The sequence below is a fragment of the Ornithorhynchus anatinus genome, chromosome 14 (genome assembly GCF_004115215.2).
Source record: "Ornithorhynchus anatinus isolate Pmale09 chromosome 14, mOrnAna1.pri.v4, whole genome shotgun sequence".
Lineage (NCBI taxonomy): Eukaryota > Metazoa > Chordata > Mammalia > Monotremata > Ornithorhynchidae > Ornithorhynchus > Ornithorhynchus anatinus.
Window position 1 is genome coordinate 1,822,317 of NC_041741.1, and position 23,755 is coordinate 1,846,071.

General features: G+C 51.2%; 1 protein-coding gene across 3 annotated transcripts in view; it reads left to right on the forward strand.

Moving 5' to 3' along the window:
* The first annotated feature begins 8,524 nt into the window (after window positions 1–8,524).
* Window positions 8,525–23,755, forward strand: part of ARMH4 (armadillo like helical domain containing 4) — a 38,365-nt gene continuing 23,134 nt past the window's right edge. Inside the window, exons 1-5 of one of the 3 annotated variants that reach the window (XM_016226122.2) lie at window positions 8,525–8,556; window positions 11,483–12,867; window positions 18,926–19,177; window positions 19,944–20,195; window positions 22,370–22,615. In XM_016226122.2, the coding sequence (XP_016081608.2) occupies window positions 8,540–8,556; window positions 11,483–12,867; window positions 18,926–19,177; window positions 19,944–20,195; window positions 22,370–22,615 (2,152 nt within the window). In that variant the 5' untranslated portion in view covers window positions 8,525–8,539. Of the gene's footprint in view, window positions 8,557–9,612; window positions 9,720–11,482; window positions 12,868–18,925; window positions 19,178–19,943; window positions 20,196–22,369; window positions 22,616–23,755 lie in introns of those variants that run through there. The other 2 variants (XM_016226123.3, XM_029079062.1) reach the window with 2 other exon arrangements.

Here is a 23,755-nt window from a genome sequence, read left to right on the forward strand (position 1 = left end):
CCCGTATGCCTCACGTTTGGCGGGCTCCTCTCTGCGTTTCCTTGAAGCTCAGGTGACCAGTAGATTGGATAATGATGGCATTTATTAAGCACTGTGCCAAGCACTGGGAAAGCAGCGTGGCTCAGTGGAAAGAGCCCGGGCTTGGGAGTCAGAGGTCATGGGTACTTACATAGTAATCGCTTAACAATACCATAATTATTAATAGGCACATTAATTCACTAACGCTACCTCGGGGGTTGGTCCACAGAAGGCTGACACGGGCCACGGAGGGAAAGAAATGATCCGACAGAGCAAAACCGATCAATACCAAATGAGCGACACCACAAAGGATAAGCAGCATGGTCTAGTGGAAAAAGGGAGTCAGAGGTCCTGGGTTCTAATCCCAGCTCCGCCACTCATCTGCTGTGAGAATTTAGGCCAGTCACTTCACTTCTCTGTGCCTCGGTTCATCTGCAATATGAGGATTAAATACCCGTGCTCCCTTCTACTTATTCTGTGAGCCTTATGTCTCATCTTGTCTCTACTCCAACGTTTAGTACGGGGCTTGGCACGAAATAAGCGCTTAACAAATGCCAGAGTTCTTCTTCTTATTATAAGCATTGCAGGGCGGTGGTACATTCATCACACTTAAGGTAAGAGTTTCTGGTCTCCTCTCCACCCCAGCCGGCCTGCGCCTGAATCCAATGACGATGACCTAATGATAATAATAATAACTGTGGTATCTGTTAAGTGCTTACTCTGTGCCAGGCACCGTGCTAAGCACTAGGTGGGCGGGGGGCGGGGGGGGGGAAAGATACAAACAAATCAGTCCCTATCTCACATCAGGCTCGCAGTCTTAATCCCCATTTTACAGATGAGGGAACTGAGGCACAGGGAAGTGAACCGACTCGCCCGAGGTCACACAAGCAGACAAGTGGCAGAGCCGGGATTAGAACCCATGACCTGACTCCCAGGCGACCTCCGCCAACCTGTTTCTCGCATGGTGCCAGCCAGGCTATCAAACCCTCCAGGCAGGGCTCGAACCCAGGGAGGAGGGTTCGAATCCACCCCACTGTCTGCAGACTCCAGTGGTCCCACCCCACTAGGAAAATGCTGTGTTGTGAATAGCAACCGCCCCCACCCCTAGCCCAGGGAGAGAGCTCCTTTCTATTTTTAGATTCCTCAATAAGTATTCAGAGAACATTTTTATTCTGGTAAATAGGGCAGAGGAACGTTTCGGAGGAAGGATAGATGGCAGATGTTTCGCTTTTAAACAGCGAACCTTTGTGTAATTTTCTCAGTGTGTTATTTCTGGAAAAGTTCAGATACATTTTAGCATTCACGACCGCCGATACGTGCGTTTTCGGCAGGCGGCGGGGAGTGATATTTTTTCTTTGGCTTGGGCTTCTGTCTCCGCGTGTGAATGCCATCATAGAGCAAAGCTGGATGCAAAGGGTCCTAGAAGAAACTGAAACAGAGGAAAGCAGGCAGTGGCTGAATTTATCTATCAGTCGGTGGCATTTATTAAACAGCTACTGTGTGTGCAGAGTGCCGTACTGAGCTCCTTCTGTGGCCGAGCACTGAATGGAGCTCTTACGGTGCTTTACACACTGTACTAAGGGCTTGGGAGAGTAAAATAGAGTTAAAAGACACAGTGAGTAACCCCAAAGAGTTCATACTCTAATGGGAGAGACAGACAGGCCATATGATTTGGTAAAGAGGACAAAGAGAGTTGTAACTTTTTTGGATTAGTTCCTGGCCCAGTTGTGTTTCAGAACTCATGGCTCAGTGGAAAGAGCCCGGGCTTAGGAGTCAGAGGTCGTGGGTTCTAATCCCGGATCTGCCACTTGTCAGCTGTGTGACCTTGGTCAAGTTACTTAACTTCTCGGTGCCTCTGTGACCTCATCTGTAAAATGGGGATTAAGACTGTGAGCCTCACGTGGGACAACCTGATTACCCTGTATCTATCTACCCCAGCGCTTAGAACAGTGCTCAGCACATAGTAAGCGCTTAACAAATACCAAAATTATTATTAGAATTGTGATATTTGTTATGCGCTTACTACATGCCAAGCTCCGTACTGATCGCTGGGGTCGATAGGGGATGAGCAGAGTGAGAAGTTCAGTTCTCTTATCTGTAAAATAGGGATTAACTGTGAGCCTCACGTGGGACAACCTGATTACCCTGTATCTACCCCAGCGCTTAGAACAGTGCTCTGCACGTAATAAGCGCTTAACAAATACCAACATTATTATTATTAGTAGTAGTAAGCGTATAGCAAATGCCATTAAAAAGAAAATAGGATAACCAGGTCCCACATGAAGCTCACAGAGTTAGTAGGAGGGGGAGAACAGGTAAAATTATTTACAGTGGGAACAGGAGGAGAACAAGGAAATAGGATGACATAGTTAAATAATTGAATCCGTTTATGTACTGAGGGACCACTGAAAAGGATTCTGAGGTGGGGAGGAGCAGAATTAACTTCTGAGGAAAAAATGCGGGTGTACTGCTTACTTCCTGCCACGGATCACCACTGGGCTAATCCTCTGTTAAAAGCCCAGGAGGTTAGAAACTCCTCTGAGAAAACAACCAGACACCTGCGTTTCTCCAATGGTGAGAGAGGCCGAAAACATTTCACCATTTTGCCCGGGATACGGGGGCGGGGCTGGGCATCTCCACTGGCTGGAGGTGTGCTGAGGGAGCAAGGATAATAATAATTATGGTGCTCGTTAAGTGCTTCTTATTGGCCAAGCACTATTCTAAGCGCTGGAGGCAGGGGTTGGTATCAGGTGGGGCTTGCCCATGGCCTAGTGGTACTTAGCCCCCACACTGTTGTCTGGGTTGCCCAGGGCAACCTTAACATTACCCTGTGGGGATTGGGGGATGGCAGTGTGACCTAGTGGATAGAGCTGGGAGTCAGAGGACCTGGATTCTAGTCCCGACTCTGCCCCCGTTCTGCTGTGTGACCTAGGGCAAGTCACTTAACCTCCCTGGGCCTCAGATCATTTAGACCAGCAATCCATCAACCGTGTTTACTAAACTTTTACTGGTGCAGAGTCCTATATTAAGTGCTTGGGAGAGGGCAATATAAGAGTTGGTAGACATGTTCCCAGAGCTACCACTCTACCGGTCAATCAATGGTATTTATTGAGCGCTCACTGTGTGCAGAGTACTGTATTAAGTGCTTGGGAGAGTACAATATAACAGAGTTGGCAGACACATTTCCTGCCCACGACAAGCTGAGGAGCTGTGCCTGGGAGACAGGGACTGTGACTTATCTGGTCATCCTGTATCTACCTCAGAGTTTAGCACAATACTTGGTGCCTAGCAAATGCTTAATAAATGCTAATAATAATAATATGGTGTTTTTCAACCATAATGTCTTTGAAAAGCATACTTTGCCAACCTAATTTACTTGTATCCACCCCAGTGTTTAATACAGTCTTTGGCACATATTGGGCACTTAACAAATACCATAATTTTAATTATTATTCTCCTATGTAAATATGGTCAGCGTGGCCTGCTTGTACACGGCCACTGAGGGTCTCTCAGTACAGCAGGCAGGAGTGTGATTGTGGCCAGTCTAACAATACTTTGAACGTGTTTGCCATGTTGATCTCCCTACAGGGGTCTCACATTGCTTATCTCATTTTGCTCTCATAACATCCCTGTAGAGTCAGAAGAGGCAGGTTTATTGTCCTCATTGTACAGGTGCGAAACCTGAGGCCCAGGGAGAGGTTAATTAACTTTCCCAGGATCGCCCAGCAGGCCAGGAGCAGAGCTGGGTCTAAACCCCGGCTTTGCTGGCTCCTGGGCTTTCTCATTCTGAGAGAGAGAGGGAGAAAGAGACACACACACATATATACAACCTGTTAAGCTTGCATCTGCCCCAGTGCTTAGTACAGTGCTTGGCACATGGTAAGTGCTTAAGCAGTGCCATTAAAAAAAGCACTTAGAGGGTTAGCTTCCTGAAGGCAGGACCGAGACTTTCTATCGGCTCAGCTTTGAGGACAATAGTTTCCTTCTCTTAAAGAAGCACGCCCACTGACGCTCCCAAGGATGTGGGTAAAACGTTTATTAAACAGGCATCCCTCGCCTCCTAGGGAATAACAGAAGGAACAGTTATTCTACGTAATAGGGAGAATTGGGAGCTAGGAGAAGGAGAGAAACAGGAAAGAGAAGAGAAGGAGGAGGTGTGAAAGCAGAAGGATGAGTAGCAGAAGGAGGAGAGGGGAAAGAGAAGGGAGAGAAAAGAGGGGAGCCAAGCTGGAGGGAAGAGGCTGCAGTGCTTAGAGCAGTGCTCCAGTGTTTAGAAGAGTGCTTGGCACATAGTAAGCGCTTAACGAATGCCATTGAAAAAGAAAGGCGAGAAGTGGGGGGCAAGAGAGGCATGGGGCAGCAGGAGGAGCAGCAGCAGTGGGGCAACAGGAGGAGGAGAAGGAGGCGGGACACAGGAGAAGGAGAGGAGGAGCAGGAGGGAGATGAAGAGGAAGGAGGAGGAGAAGAGGAGGAGGAGGAGGAGGGGTGCAGGGGAACAGGAGAGGAAGAGGAGCAAGAGTAGGAGGAGCAGGAGGGGGCAGAAGGAGAGGAGGAATGGGGCAGGAGGAGGAGGTGGAGGAGCGCAAGTGGTCATGGTGGGCATGGAACTGGAGCCTGACAACTCTTTTGCATTGTCCTCTCTCAAGGGCCTAGTACAGTGCTCTGCACATAGTAAGCACATGAATTGATGTCTGTCTCCTCCCCACTAGACTGTGAGCTCGTTGTGGGCCGAATTCACTGTTTGTTGCTGCATTGTACGCTCCCAAGCGCTTAGTACAGTTCTGTGCACACCGTGAGTGCTCAGTAAATACGATTGAATGAATGAATAAGCACTCAATGAAACCATTGATTGATTGAGAAGGCGGGGGGGGGGGGAGTAAGAGGCAGGGGAGGAGGGGCACCAAGAGGCCCAGAAGGAGGAGAAGGGGGAGCAGGAGGGGCGAGAGAAGGGAGGAATGCAGCAGGAAGAGGAGGAGGAGGGGATCAGGGGGAATAGGGGCAGGAGGAGGAGGAGGGAGTCAGGAGAAGGAGGAGAAGGGAGTCAGGAGGAACAGGGGCAGGAGGAGGAGGGAGTCAGGAGCAGGAGGGAATCGGGAGGAGGAGAAGGAGGAGGAGATCGGGGGAGCAGGGGCAGGAGGAAGAGGAGGAGAGACGAAGGAGGAGGAAGAAGGAGTCAGGAGCAGGAGGGAAGCAGGAGGAGGAGGAGATCGGGGGAACAGGGGCAGGAAGAGGAGGAGGGAGTCAGGAGCAGGAGGGAATTAGGAGGAGGAGGATATCAGGGGCAGGAGGAGGAGGAGGGAGTCAGGAGCAGGAGGGAATCAAAAGGAAGAGGAGGGAATCAGGAGGAACAGGGACAGGAGGAGGAGGAGGGAATCAGGAGGAACAGGGACAGGAGGAGGAGGAGGGAATCAGGAGGAGGAGGAGGGGGGAATCAGGAGGAACAGGGACAGGAGGAGAGGAAGGAATCAGGAGGAGGAGGAGGAGGAGGAGTGGGGTGTGGTGGGGTGGTGTTGAAGGTTCTCGGGGGGAAGGGGAGGGTGCTGAGCCTGTGGCCGTGGATGCGGGGCTGAGGGCGGGGGGCTGGGAGGGCCTGCTGCCCAGACCGATCCGGTCCTCTCCCTCCTTCCCTCCCTCCTCCTCCTCCTCCTCCTGCTTCCCTTCTCCCGCCCGATCCCCGAGCGGGGACGCAGCGTCCTGCAGAGGGCCCGGGCCCCCGCGGAAGGCACGGCCCGCCGCCAGGTACCGGGGGATGGGGAGGATGGGGAGGATGGAGAGGATGGGGGAGGATGGGGAGGATGGGGGGGATGGGAAGGATGGGAGGAGGTTGCCAACGGGTGTCAGGGGCGCAGGGGCGGGTAAGCCCCTCCCCGTCCCCGGACAGATGGGGGCCAGGCCTTGCCGGGATGCTCTGCTCCCCGCCCCCCGGCCTGGGACCCCCCACCCTCGCCTCCCCCCCACCAACCCCCGGACCTCCGCGCCCCCTCCTCCCCCCCCCCCCCCGTGGGCGCCGGGACCCTCCTTTGTTTGCTTCTCTCCTCGCCCCGACCCCCACGACCAAGTTCAGAGACTCCGTATTATCTGCCCTTGCCCATGCGGGGGATCACAGTGCGCCCCCAACCCCTTCCAACCTCCATCCCTCCCTCCAATCCCTTCCTACCCCCACAGCCCCCTCCCATCCCCTCTAACCCCCTCCCACTCCCTCCAACCCCGTCCAGCACCCCCAGCTCCTCCATCTCCCTCCAGCTTCTTCTAGGTCCCTCCAGCTCCCTCCCACCCTTTCCAGTCCCCTCCAACACCCCCCAGCCTTCCATCCCCCTCCAGCTTCTTCCAGTAGCCCCGGCCCACCCTCTCCAGCCCCCTCCAGCCCCCTCCAACCTCTTCTAGTAGCTCCCTCCAACCCCTTCTAACCACCCCTGTCGATCCCCCTCCAGCTTCTTCCAGGTCCCTCCAGCTCCCTCCCAGCCCCTCCAGTCCCCTCCAACACCCCCAGCCCTCCATCCCCTTCCATCCCCCTCCAGCTTCTTCCAATAGCCCCAGCCCACCCTTTCCAGCCCCCTCCACCCCCCTCCAACTTCTTCTAGTAGCTCCCTCCAACCCCCACCCCAATCCCCCTCCAGCTTCTTCCAGGCCCCTCCAGCTCCCTCCTACCCCTTCCAGCCCTCTTCAACACCCCAACCCTTCCAGCTTCTTCCAGTATCCCCTTCCCAACCTCTCTAGTCCCCTCCAACTCCCTCCAGCTCCCTCTCAGCTCCCTCCGGCCCTCTCGAGCTCCTCCAGCTCCCTCCAATCTCCTCCCACCCCCTCCCACCCCCTCTTACCCCTTCTCAGCCCCCACTGCCCCCTACAACTCCCTATTATCCCCTCCAACCTCTTCCAACCTCCTCCAGCCCCTCCAGCTCTTTCAGACTCAAGGACAAGTGAGCTGGGGGGTAGGGGGAGGTGAATATTTTCCTGTTTCCTCAGGGACAGGGTCATTTGTGTGTTTAGATCAGACCATCCAGGCTCCTCCCTGGCTCAGGCCTGTCCCCTAGGACCAAGACTGGTGGCAATTGTTCCTCTGTGACTTTGTTGGAAATGGCGGCTAAGGCTACTAGTAAGGGGTTGGGGGCGAGGGGTGATCCCCTGGTGAATGAGTGAGTGGCTACGGGGTGTCTCCCATGACCATCAGGGCAGTCACCTGCATTGTGCAAGGTCAGCGGGGAGCCCGAGACCAGCTTGGGGGCGGGGTGTCCGCAGGAGCGGGGATGCGGGTCGGTCGTGCCGCGTGCCAGGATGGAAAAATCTCCGCTGGGTACAAGAGTTGGGTTTTTTTTGCCAGCATCACCCACCTGGGAGCTGATGTCCTCATGGCCCTGTCATTGTTGTAACTTCGACCCTGCACTCTAGAAGAGGACCTCCCTCTCCACACAAAGCCGTGGGGCCATTACCTTTCTATGTGTCCGGGGGGCCATGGAACCACCCCACCCCCTGCCCCAATTCCCAGGGACCCCTATTTTGCAGGGGGAATTATCAATCAATCAGGACTGTACTCAGCGCTTGGGAGAGTACGATGCAACGGAGTTGGTAGACACGTTCCCTGCCCACAGAGAGCTTACAGTCTAGAGGGGGAGAGAGACCTGAATAGAAATAAATAAATTGCGGATATGGACCCAAGTGTTGCGGGGCTGAGGGAGGGGTGAATAAAGAGCTTCTGTCAGGGGTGGGTTTCACAGCCCGGACTGGGGTGAGGACCACCTCACTTCCTGCCTCCCGACAGAGTTCAGTTCACTCGCGATTCCCTCCCAGCATTGGATCCAGCATCAGAACCCACGGCAGTTTCCAGAGAGAGCAGAGATGAGGGAGAGGTCTCCTATCAATCAATCGGTTAATCAATTTTTCACGGTGGGATAACACTCCAGGCCTCCTGAGGCTCTTTCAGGAACCACAGGGCTCTGTGTTTCTTAGGATTCCGTGATTGGCACCTGAGTAAGGTTCGTCACGTGGCAGCCTACCGGAAAGTTAATGGGACTGGCCGTCAGAAGACCCAGGTTCTGATAAGCTTTTCCGTAACCTATTAATATACCGTTGCTGAGGTAGCTACGATTCATAAGGATGTCACTTAGCCGATAAGCCTCAGAAAAAATGAAATGATCCAATGCAAATGAGTCACTTTCTGAGCAATATGAAATCTAGGTTGAATCTCCCAATTTATACACTCAAAGTATTCATCAATGAATCGGAGAAAAGGGAAGACCTCCTGGAGGAGATATGCCTTCAATAAGGCTTTGAAGAGGGGGAGAGTAGTTGTCAGATCTGAGGAGGGAGGGCATTCCAGGCCAGACGCAGGATGTGGGCGAGAGTTCGCTGGCAAGATAGATGAGTTGGAGGTACAGTGAGGAGGTTGGCATTAGAGTAAGAAGGTTAGCATTAGAGTGCCCGGCACCCGGATTGGGGACTCAGTAAGTAGCATACTACCACTGCTTAGTCCCGGGCTTCAGGTTCGGCTGGCAAAGAGGGATGGTGGTAATGGATCGATCGCCCTATGAAGGACGCAGAGAGGTACCAAATGAAGAACTGAGGGAATGAATGATCGCCCCCGACTGATCCGAAGCTGCCGACCTGTTCCTTTCCGCTGTTCCTGTGTCCTGTCATTCCAGCTCCTCCCCAGCACGGCCCCGGCCTTGAACAGCGATGATAGAAGTAGCGTGGCTTAGTGGTTAGAGCACAGGCTTGGGACTCAGAAGGACCCGGGTTCTAATCCCAGCTCCGCCACATGTCCGCTGTGTGACCTTGGGCAAGGATAGGGACGTAAGTGCTGTGGGGATGAAGGAGAGGGTGAGTAAAAGGAACAAATCGAAGTGCAAGGGTGACGCAGAATGGAGTGGTCTAATACACTCCCGAGAGTGTGGAGGGGGAGTGGGTGAGGTACAGGAAAAGCTCTTCAGAACCCTGAGCTCTTGGAAGGAGAGGCACTAGAATTGATTCAGGGCAGAGGGGGTCGAGTTAATGAACTTTACGCAAATGGCTAATGACCAAGACGAGACAGGGTGTAATCAGCCCTTTAGATGGAGAGGTGCTTATCTAGAACTTTTCACTCTTGGCTCATTCTAGTGAGCGGTCCTGAAATTCGTCAGCATTTTTGGATGGAGGAAAACAGAAAAATGAAGAAAGGAAAGAAGCTTCTTATCTAAGATTTTGAAAAATATCAACGTCACGAAGAAATAACCCTTTGACTACCCAACAGTCTTTTCTGTCATGTCCTTTTTCTAGAAGGGAGTTAAATTGTAACATTAAAATATGCTCCTTTGTACAGTACAGTTTATTCCTCAAACAAAAAGGATTTATCTGGGTTGCCTTTCTTAGTTTCTCTAATAATAACAGTAATGATAAAAATGATATTTGTTAAGTGCCTATTATGTGCCAAGCACTGTATTAAAGGCTGGGGTAGATACAAGATAATTAGATTGGCCACAGTCCCTGTCCTATATGGGGCTCAAAGTCTGAGGGGGGAGAACAGGTATTTGAATCTCAGTTTTGCAGATGAGGAAACCGAGGCCCAGAGAAGTGAAGTGACTCGGCCCGAGGTCACACCGCAGACAAGTGCCGGAGTCAGCCTTGGAACCCAGGTCTCCCGACGCCCGGGCCCTGCTCTGAGGTCACCTTGCTTCTATAATGCTCAAGGTTTGAGTACCGAGAGACATTTGCAGTTGGTCCGATCGAGGGTGAGGAGTAATGAAATGAAATGGGAGAAATCATGTGTTTTATATTCCTCTAGGCTGTGAGCTCGCTGTGGACAGGGAATGTGTCTGCTGTATTGTTGTGTTGAACTCTCCCAAGCGCCTAGTACAGTGCTCTGCACGCAGTAAGTGCTCAATAAATGCGATTCATCCCTCTATTTCATCCCCAGAGGTATAGTAAATCAAAGGAAAATCAAGGTAGAGTCAGTTCTCCTAAAACATAGGGGTTTCCTTTCTGACTACTCACGTTAAGGAATATAATAATGTTGGTATTTGTTAAGCACGTACTATGTGCCGAGCACCGTTCTAAGCGCTGGGGTAGACACAGGGGAATGAGGTTGTCCCGCGTGGGGCTCACAGTCTTAATCCCCATTTTACGGATGAGGGAACTGAGGCACCGAGAAGTCAAGTGACTTGCCCAAAGTCACACAGCCGACAAGTGGCCGAGCCGGGATTCGAACCCATGACCTCTGACTCCCAAACCCATGCTCTTTCCACTGAGCCACTTTGTGGTAATCTCACCTTGGTTGACGCACACAGCCGTTTCTTCTGACATCGCGTCACGTTCTACTCAGACGTGTGTAGTCGGTTGAACCTTCCCGAATTTCCCAACAGCCCTCTAGCCACATCGCAGAGAAGAAACACGCACTGTAGGAGAACTGACTGTACTTTTCTTTTTTTCTGAGTTACCAAGGATCTGTTGCCTTGTGGTTTCTTAAAAGCAGAAGCAGGCAGTTCTCCCGCGTTTTGAATACCCCCTAAGGGAGTGTTTATGAGCTGCTGTTAAAATATATTTATGAAGGGCAAATTATCTTCCAGAGTTTCACGATCTAATGTCACGTGACTATGATCAATGTGGTCTAGACCGTAAACTCCTCGAGCGCAGGGATGGCATCTCCTTCAGTCTCTCGAGTGCTTAAGTCAGTGCTCTGTACATAGTAGGAGCTCAATAAGTGCTATTGATTAGCTGACTATGGTTGAACAACATCAATTCAACTCATTTATTTTTCGTTGTCTCCCCCTCTACACTGCACATTTCTCGAGGGCCGGTATTATGTCTATCCATTCTAATGGATAGAAGTAGCATGGCTTAATGGAAAGAGCCCGGGCTTGGGAGTCAGAGGTTGTGGGTTCTAATCCCGGCTCTGCCACTTGTCAGCTGGATGACTTTAGGCAAGTCACTTAACTTCTCTGTGCCTCAGTTACCTCACCTGTCAAATGGGGATCAAGACTGTGAGCCTCACGTGGGACAACCTGATCGCCTTGTATCTACCCCGGTGCTTATAACGGTGCTTGGCACATAGTAAGCGCTTAACAATAATAATAATAATGATGGTATTTGCTAACAAATACCATCATCATCATCAATGCGCTCTCCCAAGTGCTTAGTACAGTACCCGCCACACATTAGGCTCTCAATCAGTCAATCAATAAGTCGATGGTATTTATTGAGCGCTTACTGTGTGAAGAACATTGTACTAAGCGCTTGGGAGAGTTCAATCCAACAGAGTGCTCCTTAAGGGCAGGGATCAGGTCTGTTAACTCTCTTGCACTCTCCCAAGCGCTGAGTTCACTTAGGGATAAGTGAACTGGGCCAGTCTGTTTCGAGGGGAGAAGAAGTAGGGCAACTCCTCCCCTCCCCCCATTCCCCGAGTCCTGGGTCAAGGAGGTTGCCTTGCCTGTGGTTTAATCAAGCGGGGCACGTCATGTGAGAAAGCGATGGCCCGTTCTCTTTTATTTTCCTGCAGGTTCCGGTTACCGCAATTGCTGATTTCCAATCCTTCCCCCTTCCGTTCCGCCATGAGCCAGCCCTCGGGTCCTGCCTCTTGGGTGACCCTCTGGACCCCCGTGCTCCTCCTCCTCCTCTCGGGTTCCCGATGCTTTGCCTTCCCCGGGACAGAGGGGCAGGAGGCGGCCCCCTTCCCTGGGACCCAGGCCCCAGAGGGAGAGGAGGACGGCCCAACGAGTAGCGCAGGCCTCACCGCGAGTGACCTCGAGCCCTCAGAGGGCCCTGGATGGGCAGGCGCCCCGGGAGACCATGATGGAGAGCTCGCCGGGCCGCCAGGGACTTTGTTGGATGTGGCGTTCGCACATCAAGGGGGATCACAGCCCCCCGGACTCAGTCTCAGCGGTCCGGTCCAAGGCCCGAGCCCCGGTGACTTCTCCCCAACAGAGTCAGCGGACGCTGCGGTCGAGAGCATGAGTGGGCCCGGGGGGCTTGGGGCAGGGCCTCCCCCGAGCAGAGCCTCTGAGCTCGGGCTCATGCTTGCCGTCACCCCCGCTCCTTCTCTGGACCTGGGCTTGGGCACCACTCCCCTCAGTGGCCCCGGTAGCGAGCCAGCTGGAAGAGAGCCGGCGGAAGTGGGCCACAGCTCTTCCCAAGATCCAGGTGACTGGGCCCCCGTGACGGAGCGTGGTGCGGCGGACGAGGAGGGCTGGGGCTGGTCCGCCTCGGCCCCGGAGGGCACCGGAGGGAGACCGACGACCGACCCGAGAAGGGGAAACTTCGAGGGGGCCGGCGGGCGGAGTCCCACGGCCGAGCCTGAGCCGGGATCCCTGGAGTCCAAAGGTGACCTTCCTTCACCTCAGACGGCCAGTGGCGCCCCGACCCCTGGCCCAGAGGATGTCCTCGTGCCCCACGAGGGCCCCCCGGGAATGCCCTCTCCTCAGGCCGGCGTGGCGGGAGACACGGAGGCAGCGGTCAGCCCCACTCCGGCCACCCCCTCGGTCCCCAGCGACGACTGGGATGACACCAAACTAGGAACCGTGGTCCACATGGCGGGCCCCAGGTCCCAAGTCCCTCCAAGGACTCAGGCAGGACCTCCGACCTCCCAGGCCACACAGGGCACCTTCGCCGAAGTACAAGCCGTCGCCAACTCAGCAGACACCCGTCCGGGACCGACCTCCCCAGAGACAGGCCTGGAGCCCGCTCGGCAGGAAGAGATCTCAGCGGCCTCCATAGAGCAGAGCCCGTTCCCCACCGCGGGCCCAGGGGACGACCCAGGCCCCACCACCGGACTCTCGTCCCCGGGCCCAGTCGGCCCCACCGTGGAGAACAGGGAGAGCGATGCCGTGCTGTCGCCAGGAACGACGGTGCCCATCGCAGATTCCGAGTCGGAGATGGAGCTGAAAGGTAAAGCAACAACAGCGAAAAGATGCTCTGTTTTTTAGGTCAAGTGATAACGGTGCGGCTTAGTGGAAAGAGCGTGGGGCTGGGGGTCAGGAGATCCGAGTTGTAGTCCTAGGTCTGCCACTCGCTTGCTGCGTGGCCTTGGGCAAGTCACATCATCTCTCTGGGGCTCCGTTTTCTCAGCTGTAAAATAGGGAAAAGATGCCAGTTCGCCCTCCCTCTCAGACAGTGAGCCACGGGTGAGACAGCGACCGTGTGACCCACCCCGGCACGTAGCCCAGGACTTGGTACAGAGCAAGTGCTTAAAACATACCAATTAGTGACCCTGCTACTCGATATTCATTCATTCTTTCTGTCATTCGGTCGTATTTATTTGAGCATTTACTGTGTGCAAAGCACCGTACCAAGCTGGAGAGTACAATATCCATTCCACCCTCAGGCCCACAGCACTTATGTGCATATTGATAATTTATTTTAATGCCTACCTCCCCCTCTATTAATAATAATAACGACGCCATTTGTTAAGCGCTTACTATGTGCCAAGCACCATTTTACTCTAGGCTCCCCGTGGCTGGGGAATGTGCTTACCAACTCCGTGGTAGGGCACTCTTCCAAGTGCTCTGCACAGAGTAACTGCTCAATTAATACCATTATTTATTATTATTGTGTAGCAGCAATAATGATGCATAATAGTCATAATAGCAGTAGGAGAGTAATAATATTTGCATTTATCTAGTATCCACTGTACACAATGCACTGTATTGAATATTCGCGTGCTGAGGATGAGTGTGTCGATCCGCAATTTTTAGAATGTGAATCCTCACTGATTTCCTTCCCTCCAGTGAGAGGTTCCCGACCCACCCACAGACACCCCCTCGAGGAACACCACCACCCTGAAGCTACCATTTATCCTTCAACAGCCCAGACCAGGATCCGATAAAAATATAATTCCGCACAGCACATTCCCACAGCCACACCTAAAAATACCCTCACCGTGAAGATTGTCATTTATAGGGACATCTCAGTTGTGAATGTCTCGCTCTCCAAATGAAAATATTAAAGACCCGAAGTCCTCCGCGTTTGCCTTCCCGGATGGCGCTTTCAGCCAGGAATGGGAGAAAAGGATCCGGAGAGACCATCTGCTGCGCTGGCTCGCCGTTCTGGCGGTCTCTCTTTGGGCGTTCACAGATGAGGATGGGGAGAGTCTCCGCCTCAGCCAAGGCGGGCACGGGGAGGGACGCAGGGACCCAAAACCTGGAATGACTCCACCTTGTTCCGGAGTTCACGGGCAGGGACCTCTGGGAGGAACAGATGGCTGCCTCCGGCGTATGAGTTTGCTAAATATGGTATTTATCAAATGCTTATGATGTGCCTAGCACTGTGCCCAGCACCGGACACAAACGTAACAGGTCAGAAGCAAGTCCCTGTCTTGCCTGGGGCTCACAGTTTAGGTGGGCTTAGATAGATAAAGACCATGGAAGAGTGGATTGCAAACGTCAGTGTAGACTAAGAGTACACACCGGCGGGCTTGGGGGCCTGGTTTCCAATCCCAGCTCTGTCACTTCCTACCGTGTGACCTTGGACAAGTCATTTTAACTTCTCCGGGCTTCAGTGTCCTCATCTGTAAAATGGGGACAAAATGCCATCTCTCCCTTCCCTCCTGCCACGAGCCCCATGTGACACTGGAGCTGTGTTTGATCTGATTTGGATTAGATCTATATATCTACCCCAGTGCTAGACACCTATAAGTACTTAATAAGCACCATTATAATAGTAATAATGATAATAATAATGATAGCAACAAACTCAGAGTCAACAATTTAATAGGACAATGTCGACACACAGGCCTGGGAGTCAAAAGGAACTGGGCTCTAATCCCAGCTGCTCCCCATGTCAGTTGTGTGAACTCGTGCAAGTCACTTCGCTGGGCCTGTTACCTCATCTGGAAAATGGGGATTAGGACTTGGAGTCCCGTGTGGGATATGGCTGTGTCCAACCTAATTAGCTTATATCCATCCCAGTGCTTAGTCCAGTGCCTGGCACATAGTAATCGGTTAACGAATACCATTAAAAAAAACAGAGAGGTGTGCTCAGTTCTGCCAGGTATGCATTTTCCCTGTGGTCTGGGCCGTCTATGTACTAAGCGCTGGGGTAGATACAAGTTAATCAGTTTGTACACAGTCCCTGTCCCGCATGGGGCTCACAGTCTAAGTAAGAGAGGGAACGGGTACTGAATTCCCATTTTACAATTGAGGAAACTGAGGCAGAGAAGTTAAGTGACTTGTCCAAGGCCACGCAGCAGATAAGTGGCAGATCAAGGATTAGAACCCAGGTCTTCTAACTCCCAGGCCCTTGCTCTATCCACTAGGTCACACTGCTTCCTCCTCCTCCTCCTCCTCCTCCTCCTCCTCCTCCTCCTCCTCCTCCTCCTCTTTCTCCTTCTTCCTTAGAGCAGATGTGGGTATTGTTTCTTCAGGACGGAAGTGCCCTGTGCACTAATAAATCAATCAATCAATCAGTGGTATTGATTGAGAATCTCCTAGATGCAGAGCACTGACTGAGCATTTTGGGGAGAGGAAAGAAGAATTAGTAGGCAAGATCCCTGGAATTTTCAATCTAGTGAGGGAGAGAGGCATTAAAGTAAATTACAGGTTGGAGGAGCTAATAGATTATGCAGAAATGTGCATTAGTGCTAGGTTGATTTGTGAATCCCCAAGTGTGTAGGAGGAAATAATGATAATAATGATAATTTTGGTATTTGTCAAGTGCTTACTATAATCCAAGCACTGTACTAAGCACTTATGTGGATACAGAAAAGTCAGGTTGGACACAGCCTCTGTCTTATATGGGGCTCAGGCTCTAAAAAGCAAGGGAGAACAGGTATTATTCATTCATTCGATCGTATTTATTGAGCGCTTACTATGTGCAGAGCACTGGACTAAGCACTTGGAAGGTACAATTAGGCAACAGATAGAAACAATCCCTGCTCAACAATGGGCTCACAGTTTAAACAGGGGAGACAGACAACAAAACAGAACAAAACAAAACAAACAAAACAAGTAGTCTGGCATCAATATCATCAAGATAAATAGAATCATAGATATACACACATCATTCACAAAATAATGATATATACAAATATGCACAAGTGCTTTGGGGAGGGGAAGGGGGAAGAGCAGAGGGAGGGAGAAGGGGGAGTGGGGAGGGGAGGAGGAGCAGAGGGAGAGGGAGAGCTCAGTCTGGGAAGGCCTCCTGGAGGAGATGAGCTCTCAGTAGGGCTTTGAAGAGGGGAAGAGAGTTAGTCAGGTATCTAGTCCCCATTTTATAGATGAGTAAACTGAGGCACAAAAAGTGAAGTGACTTACCCAAGGTCATTCAGCTGACAAGTGGCAGAGCCAGGATTAGAACGCAGATCCTCCAACTCCCAGGCCTGTGCTCTTTCCACTGCTAGGCCACCGCTCTCTCCCTGAGCAGAGGCTAATATTATTCCAATTGGTATTATTTCTGCTTTGCAAGCCACCAAAATATTAAACTTGGCTTTTAATATCAAGAGAAAGGCAAAGGAAGCAGCAGGAGACTCTGGGGGCTAGGGGAGGCATATGGCAAGAGAATTCTGGGCTGACACAGCTTATTCTTTGTCTGTCTGTCTGAAGGAAGGAATATCAGTTTCTCAAATTCATAAGTGCCTCCATTCCAAATAAAAGCTACAGAGAACTTTCTAGAGTAGTGTTCCTGTTGTTGAGCAGGGATTGTCTCTATCTGTTGCCAAATCGTACATTCCAAGCGCTTAGTACAGTGCTCTGCACATAGTAAGCGCTCAATAAATACAATCAAAGGAATTGAATGAATGAAAAGAGGCGATATTGAAAATGAACACATCCGCAATTGGAAAAAAAGGAGACTTTCCCATCGTGGGAAAATATTATTTTTTCAAATAATAGGCAATAGTGGTTTCCATGGAAGATTGGGACGCTAATGCCAAGATATAAGACATTTGGACAGGGACGTTTTATTTTAGATTTCTTTTATATTATCGTTAGATGCTAGGCTGTTTAAATTCCAATATGTCTCAGAAGTAGTTTAGATGTGGGGAGAAGGAGAGGAAGGGCAGGGATAGAATGGAGTGTTGTACTAGAAATTCAGTGATGCCAGTTAAATAAGTGATGGGGTGATCACCAGGAGAAAAAAGAAGTTCTAGAGGGATTCTCCCAGCCTCCCACACCATTGCTTGGTACAGTGCTTGGATTTTAGTAAGCACTTAACAAATACCAAAATAATCATTATTATCATTATTTTCATCTTCACACTTGGGGATTCACAAAGCACTCAATCATTGCCACCGACTGACTGATCAAAGAGCATGACACAAGCTATATACTTTAAGACAGCAGCAGGAAACTCCATCTCGGGGTGATTGCGCAGCTCTGGCTGGTCCTCCCCATTATAGTTATTCAGTCGGTCAGTTGTATTTATTGAGCGCTTAATGCGTGCAGAACACCATACTGAGCACTTGGAAGGGGACGATATAATAATAAACGGACACATTCCCTGCCCATAGTGAGCTTACAGTCTAGAAGAGGGAGACAGACATTCACAGAAATAAATAAATGACAGATATGGACATAAGTGGTGTGGGGCTGGGAGGGGGAATGAGTAAAGGGAACGAGTCAGGATGATGGCAGAAGGGAGTGGGAGAAGAGGAAAAAGGGGATTAGGGAAGGCCGGGTGGAGGAGATGGGCCTTCATTACAATTTTGAAACTGGGGAGAGTCACTGTCTGTCAGATATGAGAAGGGAAGGGGCTTCAAGCCAGATACAGGACACGGGCAAGAGGTCGGCGGCGAGATAGACGAGATTGAGGTACAGTGAGTAGGTTGGCATTAGAGGAGAGAAGTGTTCTGGTCAGGTGGGCAAATACCATAGATAAGCAGGCTAGGGGCCCTGACCTTGCTAAGGACAGAACAGCTCCATCCTGCCTCAAGGTCTTGACATACCACGCTCCCTTATCTGGACAGGACTGACAAAGGAGGAGAGGATTCGTCTTGTGCCCGCTCTGAGTAAATGGCAGCATGGCCAGACAAAATGGAGTCCAGGTCTAAAGGACAGATCACATTCCATCCCTTGGTATTTTATCCCTCCTAGGGATTCTAGGACCTGGAGTTACTCCTATTCACTTAAACAAGATGGTTAGGAAACAGTCAAGCGGGTCTAGAGGAAAAACAGCTCAGAAGAGACGGTTTGATATGAAGGGGCAAATGCAAGACCCAGATCACTGTGTCCGCAGTACCCTCCCAAATGCTTAGAACGGGGTGCTGCACACAGGAGGATATCAGGAAATAGTGTTGAATAGTTATTAACCTCGTGTAGGTTCCTTGGAGTCTGTTTTTATTCTTTAAATGGGGTTTGTAAAATGCTTACTGTGTGCCCAGCACTGTATTAAGCGCTGGGGTAGGTATAAAATGATCGGGTCAAATGCAGTCTCTGTCCCATTTGGGGCTCTCAGTCTAAGTAGGAGGGAGTAAGAGTCAATCTCCATTTTACAGATGAGGGAACTGAGGCCCAGAGAAGTTAAGCGACTTGCCCCAGGTCAGACAGCAGTCAAGTGGCGGAGGTGGGATTAGAACTCAGGTCCTCAGACACCAAGGCCTGTGCTCTTTCCATTAGTCCATGCTGCCTCTCGAGAGGTAGATACAAGATAATTGGGTCCCACACTAAGGTCACAGTCTAAGTAGAAGGGAGCACCGGGATTGATTCCCCATTTTGCAGATGAGGGAACTGAGGCCCAGACAGGCTAAGTGACTTGCCTAAGGTCGCACAGCAGGTACGTGGCGGAGTCAGGATTAGAACCCATGTCTTCTGTCTCCCAGACCACACTTTCTTTAGACTGTAAATTCATTATGGGCAGGGAACATATCTGCTAATTCTGTTGTACTCTCCCAAGTACTCAGGACTGTGCTCTGTACATAGTAAGCGTTTAATTAATACCATTCATTGACTGATTGATTTCCACTAGATTGGACTGTCCAAACTGCTATAATATCGAGGTCGTGTGCCCTATGCAGGTGTGATAAGCCCAGAGTTGGCCACCGCTAGCCAAGAAGCAGAAGCCACGCTGCCATCAGAGACCGTAGGACTGGACTCTCCTCATCAGATCACGGAAGCACCCAGTGAAGCAGGGGAGAGGAGAGAAATATCATCTCCAGCCTCTCCTGTTTCTTCCGAAGACCAGCCGCCGGGGAATACCGGATACCTTGCAAATCCCGGTTCCGCTACTGTTCCTCCGTCGTCTCTGGCAGTCACGCCGGGTTTGGAAGGTAAGGGTAGAGGGCTGGGTTCGGGGACAGGTCTACGCTAGGCTCTGCTAGGTCTTCACTGCTTTCCTTAACTTAGTATCTCAGGGGAAAATTTCTTTGCGCCCCGGTGCGACTGAGAATCAGCTCAATGCTCTGTGCAGAGGTGGACTTTATAGATGCAGCAAGCAGCAGGAGGGCACACACACCTCTAATTCTGTATCCAATTCCTCTTCAACTTCCGCTCTCTACCGCCCAAGACAGGGTGGCATTGTCTTGGGTGGCTCATTGGTTACATGGTATTTATTGGGCACCAACTATGTGCGGAGCCCCGATCTGGGCACCCACCATGTGCAGAGCACTATACCGGGCACCTGCAGTGTGCAGAGCACTGAATAGAACATGGGAGAGCAACAGACACGACCTCTGGGCTCAAGTGGCTCCTGGGGAGGTGGGGGAAGCCAAGTATGAAATAATATACAGGCAGAAGGCAAAAAAGAAAGTAAAGATGGATATGTGAATATCTGAGTGTTTAAATTATTTAATAACTTAAGTAACTCGGTTTAATGAAAAAGGCTAAGGGAAGTTGTGAGGCACAGGTGCTGGGTTGGAGAGAGAACGTGGGGAGATTAGAAACAGAGAATTTACTAGGGAAGACTTCCTGGAGGAGGTGAGATTTCAGGAGATCCCAAGATGGGAGAGCTGTGGCCTTGGCGGATGTGAAGGGGGAGGGAGCGAAGCCTCACACCGAGAAATCCCGAAGATGTCCCTCACTTAATCGCTCTTCCAGTCACCAACCTGCCTCCCCTTCCCTTGCCGTCCTCCGGACTCCCATCAGAGCCGGTCACCGTCTTGGGCGAGGAGGCGATCGCTCCCATCTCGGACTCTTCGGTGACGCTGCCCGGGCTCCTGGAGGACACGGCGAGACCTTCCGCGGTCGTTCCCGCTTCCGTGGCTGCCTCCGTCCGGAGGACCGCCGTCCCGTCGGCCAGACGCATCGACACAGCTGGCACCTACGGCCTGGATCGCCTCGAGTCTGAAGGTGCCCATTGTCGGTCAGGCAGTCAGTTGTATTTATTGAGCGCTTACTGGGTGCAGGGCACTGTACTAAGCGCTTGAGAGAGGACACTATAACAACAAACAGACACATTCCCGGCCCACAACAAGCTTACAGTCTACAACGAGCTACAGTCCATTGTTAGAGGGAAGCATTTCTGGGTCCTGAGGGTGGGCTGCTGAGAGGGGGCTGGGAGGCCGGGGCGGGGGGCGCTGGGGGCTGCTAAATAACAATAATGATAATAATAATAATAACGGTACTTGTTAAGGTTTTACTGTGTCCCCAGCACTGTTCTAAGTGCTGGGGTAGGTACAAGTTAATCAGGTTGGACACAATCCCTGCCCCAAATGGGGCTCACAGTCTTAATCCCCACTTTACAGATGAGATAACTCAGGCACAGGGAAGTGATGTGACTTACCCAAGGTCACGCAGCAGATATGAGGTGGAGCCAGGATTAGAATCCAGGTCCTTCTGACTCCTGCTGTAGACTGGGCTCACTGTGGGCGGGGAATGTATTTGTTTATTGTTATATGGTCCTCTCCCAAGAGCTTAATATAGAGCTTCGCACACAGTAGGAGCTCAATAAGTACGATGAAATTGAATTGAACTCCCAGGCCTGTTTGCTCCATCCACTAAGCTGTGCTTCTAAATCTGCTCAAGAATCTAGAAGCGGTGGGGAGAATCGCTGGGGAAGCACGGTAGACAGATTAGAACCCAGGTCCTCTGACTCACAGGGCCACGCTCTTTCTGCTAGGCCACGCTGCTTCCGCCGTAGGCCACGCTGCTCTGTCCTTGCTGTGTCTGGGAAGGAGAGTGTTGGGATTCTCTCTCTCTCTCTCTCTCTCAGGGTTCAGGATGTCCTCCCTGCTGTTTAGTTCGATGTGGCTTAGGGCTCCTGACTCTTTCACGTTGGCATTTATTTGTGGCTTAGGGCTCCTGACTCTTTCACGTTGGCATTTATTTGTGGCTTAGGGCTCCTGACTCTTTCACGTTGGCATTTATTTGCTCTGAAATTAAAATTACTTCCTGACAGGCACTGTGGGAGGGCGCGAGTCTGTTTGCTGTTATGGGTGTGTTCACGTCCTATCCGCTCTCCTGTGTCACTAACAAGGAACAGGGATGTAACGCTTTGCCTTTCCTGGGCAGAGCCCACACACCACCAACCTGGAATCGACCCCTGGGTTCTTACCCAGCCCTTTGCGGACCTAGAGAGGCGGCGTGGCTTACTGGAAAGACCCCGGGCCTGGGAGTCAAGAGGACCTGGGTTCTAATACTGGCTCTACCGCGTGTCTACTTTATGACGTAGGATAGGTCACTTAACTTTCTGTGACTCAGTTTCCTCAACTGGAAATCGCGGACTAGGATTGTGAGCCCTAAGTGGGACAGGGCCTCTGTCCAAACCCATTATCTTGTATCTACCCTAGTGCTCAGTAAGTGTCTGGCACTAGGTGCTTAACAAATATCACTATTATTATTATTATTATTAGATTGGGAACCTGTGATTTTGGGGCATTTGAAAATCCTGGCGGAGGGGGATGTGAAATCCACAAGTAGGATTCAGGTAGGACGGTGTGAATCTAGGCAAACAGCAACTAGGGGATGTTTCTTGTGTGTTGTTTGATTTAATTAACATTAAACCCATTGAGATTGCTCTTCGTCACTGATTGACTTTCAAACCTTCGGGGCCTCCCTCTCAATCACAGATTGACATAGACGCATTGGCCTCTCTCTCTCGATCACCGACTGATATTAAACACCAGGGAAACATCATGGCCTAGTGACACGAGCACAAGCCCTAAGAGTCAGAGGACCTGGGTTCTAATCCTCGCTCTGACACTTACCTGCTATGGGACCTTGGGCAAGTTATTTCACTTCTCTGTGCTTCAATTAGCTCTTCTGAACAATGAGGATTGAATGCCTTTTCTCTCTCTTACTTAGTCTGTGAGCCCTATGTGGGACAAGGACTATGTAAGCTCGTTGTTGGCAGGGGACATGTCTGCTAACTCTGTTGTCTTGTACACTCCTAAGAGCTTAGGTTGGTGCTGTGCACACAGTAAGTGCTCAAAAAATATGATTGATTGAAATACGATTGATTGAGGAAACTGTTTGCCTCACTGCCTTGCTCAGTGATGCATTTCTTCTGGTTTCCTTTGGCCCAGAGGGAGATGAAGATGAAGAGGAGGAGGAGGAAGAGGAAGAGGAAGATGAAGATGAAGACGAGGAAGACAGAGCTGCAGATTCCCTGGACGACAGCATGGAAAGGGACACCGAGATGCCGGGATTCACGTTCCCTGGAGTCACTTCCCTGGAACCCCCAGTGGATAGGGGGCAACTTGGACAACTGGAAGGAGTGTCCTACCAAGTTCCAGATGCCATAGAGTGGGAAGAGCAGAACCAAGGCCTTGGTAAGAGTCATCTTTTCGAAACCTCATTCTTCTGCCCTCCCCCCGACACCCTTTTTCTCCCAGTCCCCTTTCCTCCTCCCTCCTTTCCTTTCCTTCTCTCTCCCTTTCCCTTTCTCCCTCCTTCCTCCCTTCCCCCTCCTTCCTCTCCTTCCTTTTTTCCACCTTCGCCCTCCCTCCTTAGTCCTCCTCCTATCCCGTCCTCTCCTCCTCCTATCCCGTCCTCCGTGCGTACAAGTTCCTTCAGTCTAGAGACATAGGAAGTGGCAGAATTTGGTAGAGGAATTTAAGAGGAGCATGGCTGATTTTGCAGGTGGGACTAATTTTTGTGGGAGAGTATGAGTGAATCTCCTCCCTCTGGGTGATGGAACTTATTCATTCGATCAATCAATCAGTCAATTGTATTTTTTGAGCACTGACCATGTGCAGAGCACTGTAGTAGACACTTGGGAGAGTACAACAGAACAGAGTTGGTGGACGCATTCCGGGACCACAAGTAGCTTACAGTTCCTCAGATCCAGTCCAGATCTCAGACCAGTGGGGTGTCCCCAACAACTGGCCCCCCGATATTGCGCTTGGGGCAGAGACCCCTGTGAGTTCAGAGATACCAAAGAGAGCCTGTCCTCCACAACCCAAAGTGGAAGAGTGGTGAAATGCCATCTCCGCCATCGTAGCTTTTCCTGCCCTTCCCTACTGGACTGCAGGATTTTCAAAGGTACGGAGAGAATGTCAACATTAACTAAGCATTTAGTACGTTCCAAGCACTGTGCTAAGGTCTGGGGTAGGAATAAGATCATCCGAGTGAACAGAGGCCCTGGGCGAGTCCAAGATGAAGGGCGAACCAGTATTTTATCCTGAGGATAAGCACTTAATATTCCCCTCAGCCCCACAGCACTTATGTACATATCCGTAATTTATTTTAATATCTGTCTCCCCCTCTAGGCCATTAGCTTGCTGTGGGCAGGGAATGTGTCCATGGACCATTTTTTTTGTGATATCTGTTAAATGCTTACTTTGTGCTAGGCAGTGTGCTAAGCTCTGGGATGGATACAAGTAAATCAGTTTGGACGTAGTCCCCGCCCCACATGGGGCTCACAGTCCTAATCCCCATTTTACAGATGAGGGAACCGAGGCCCAGACAAG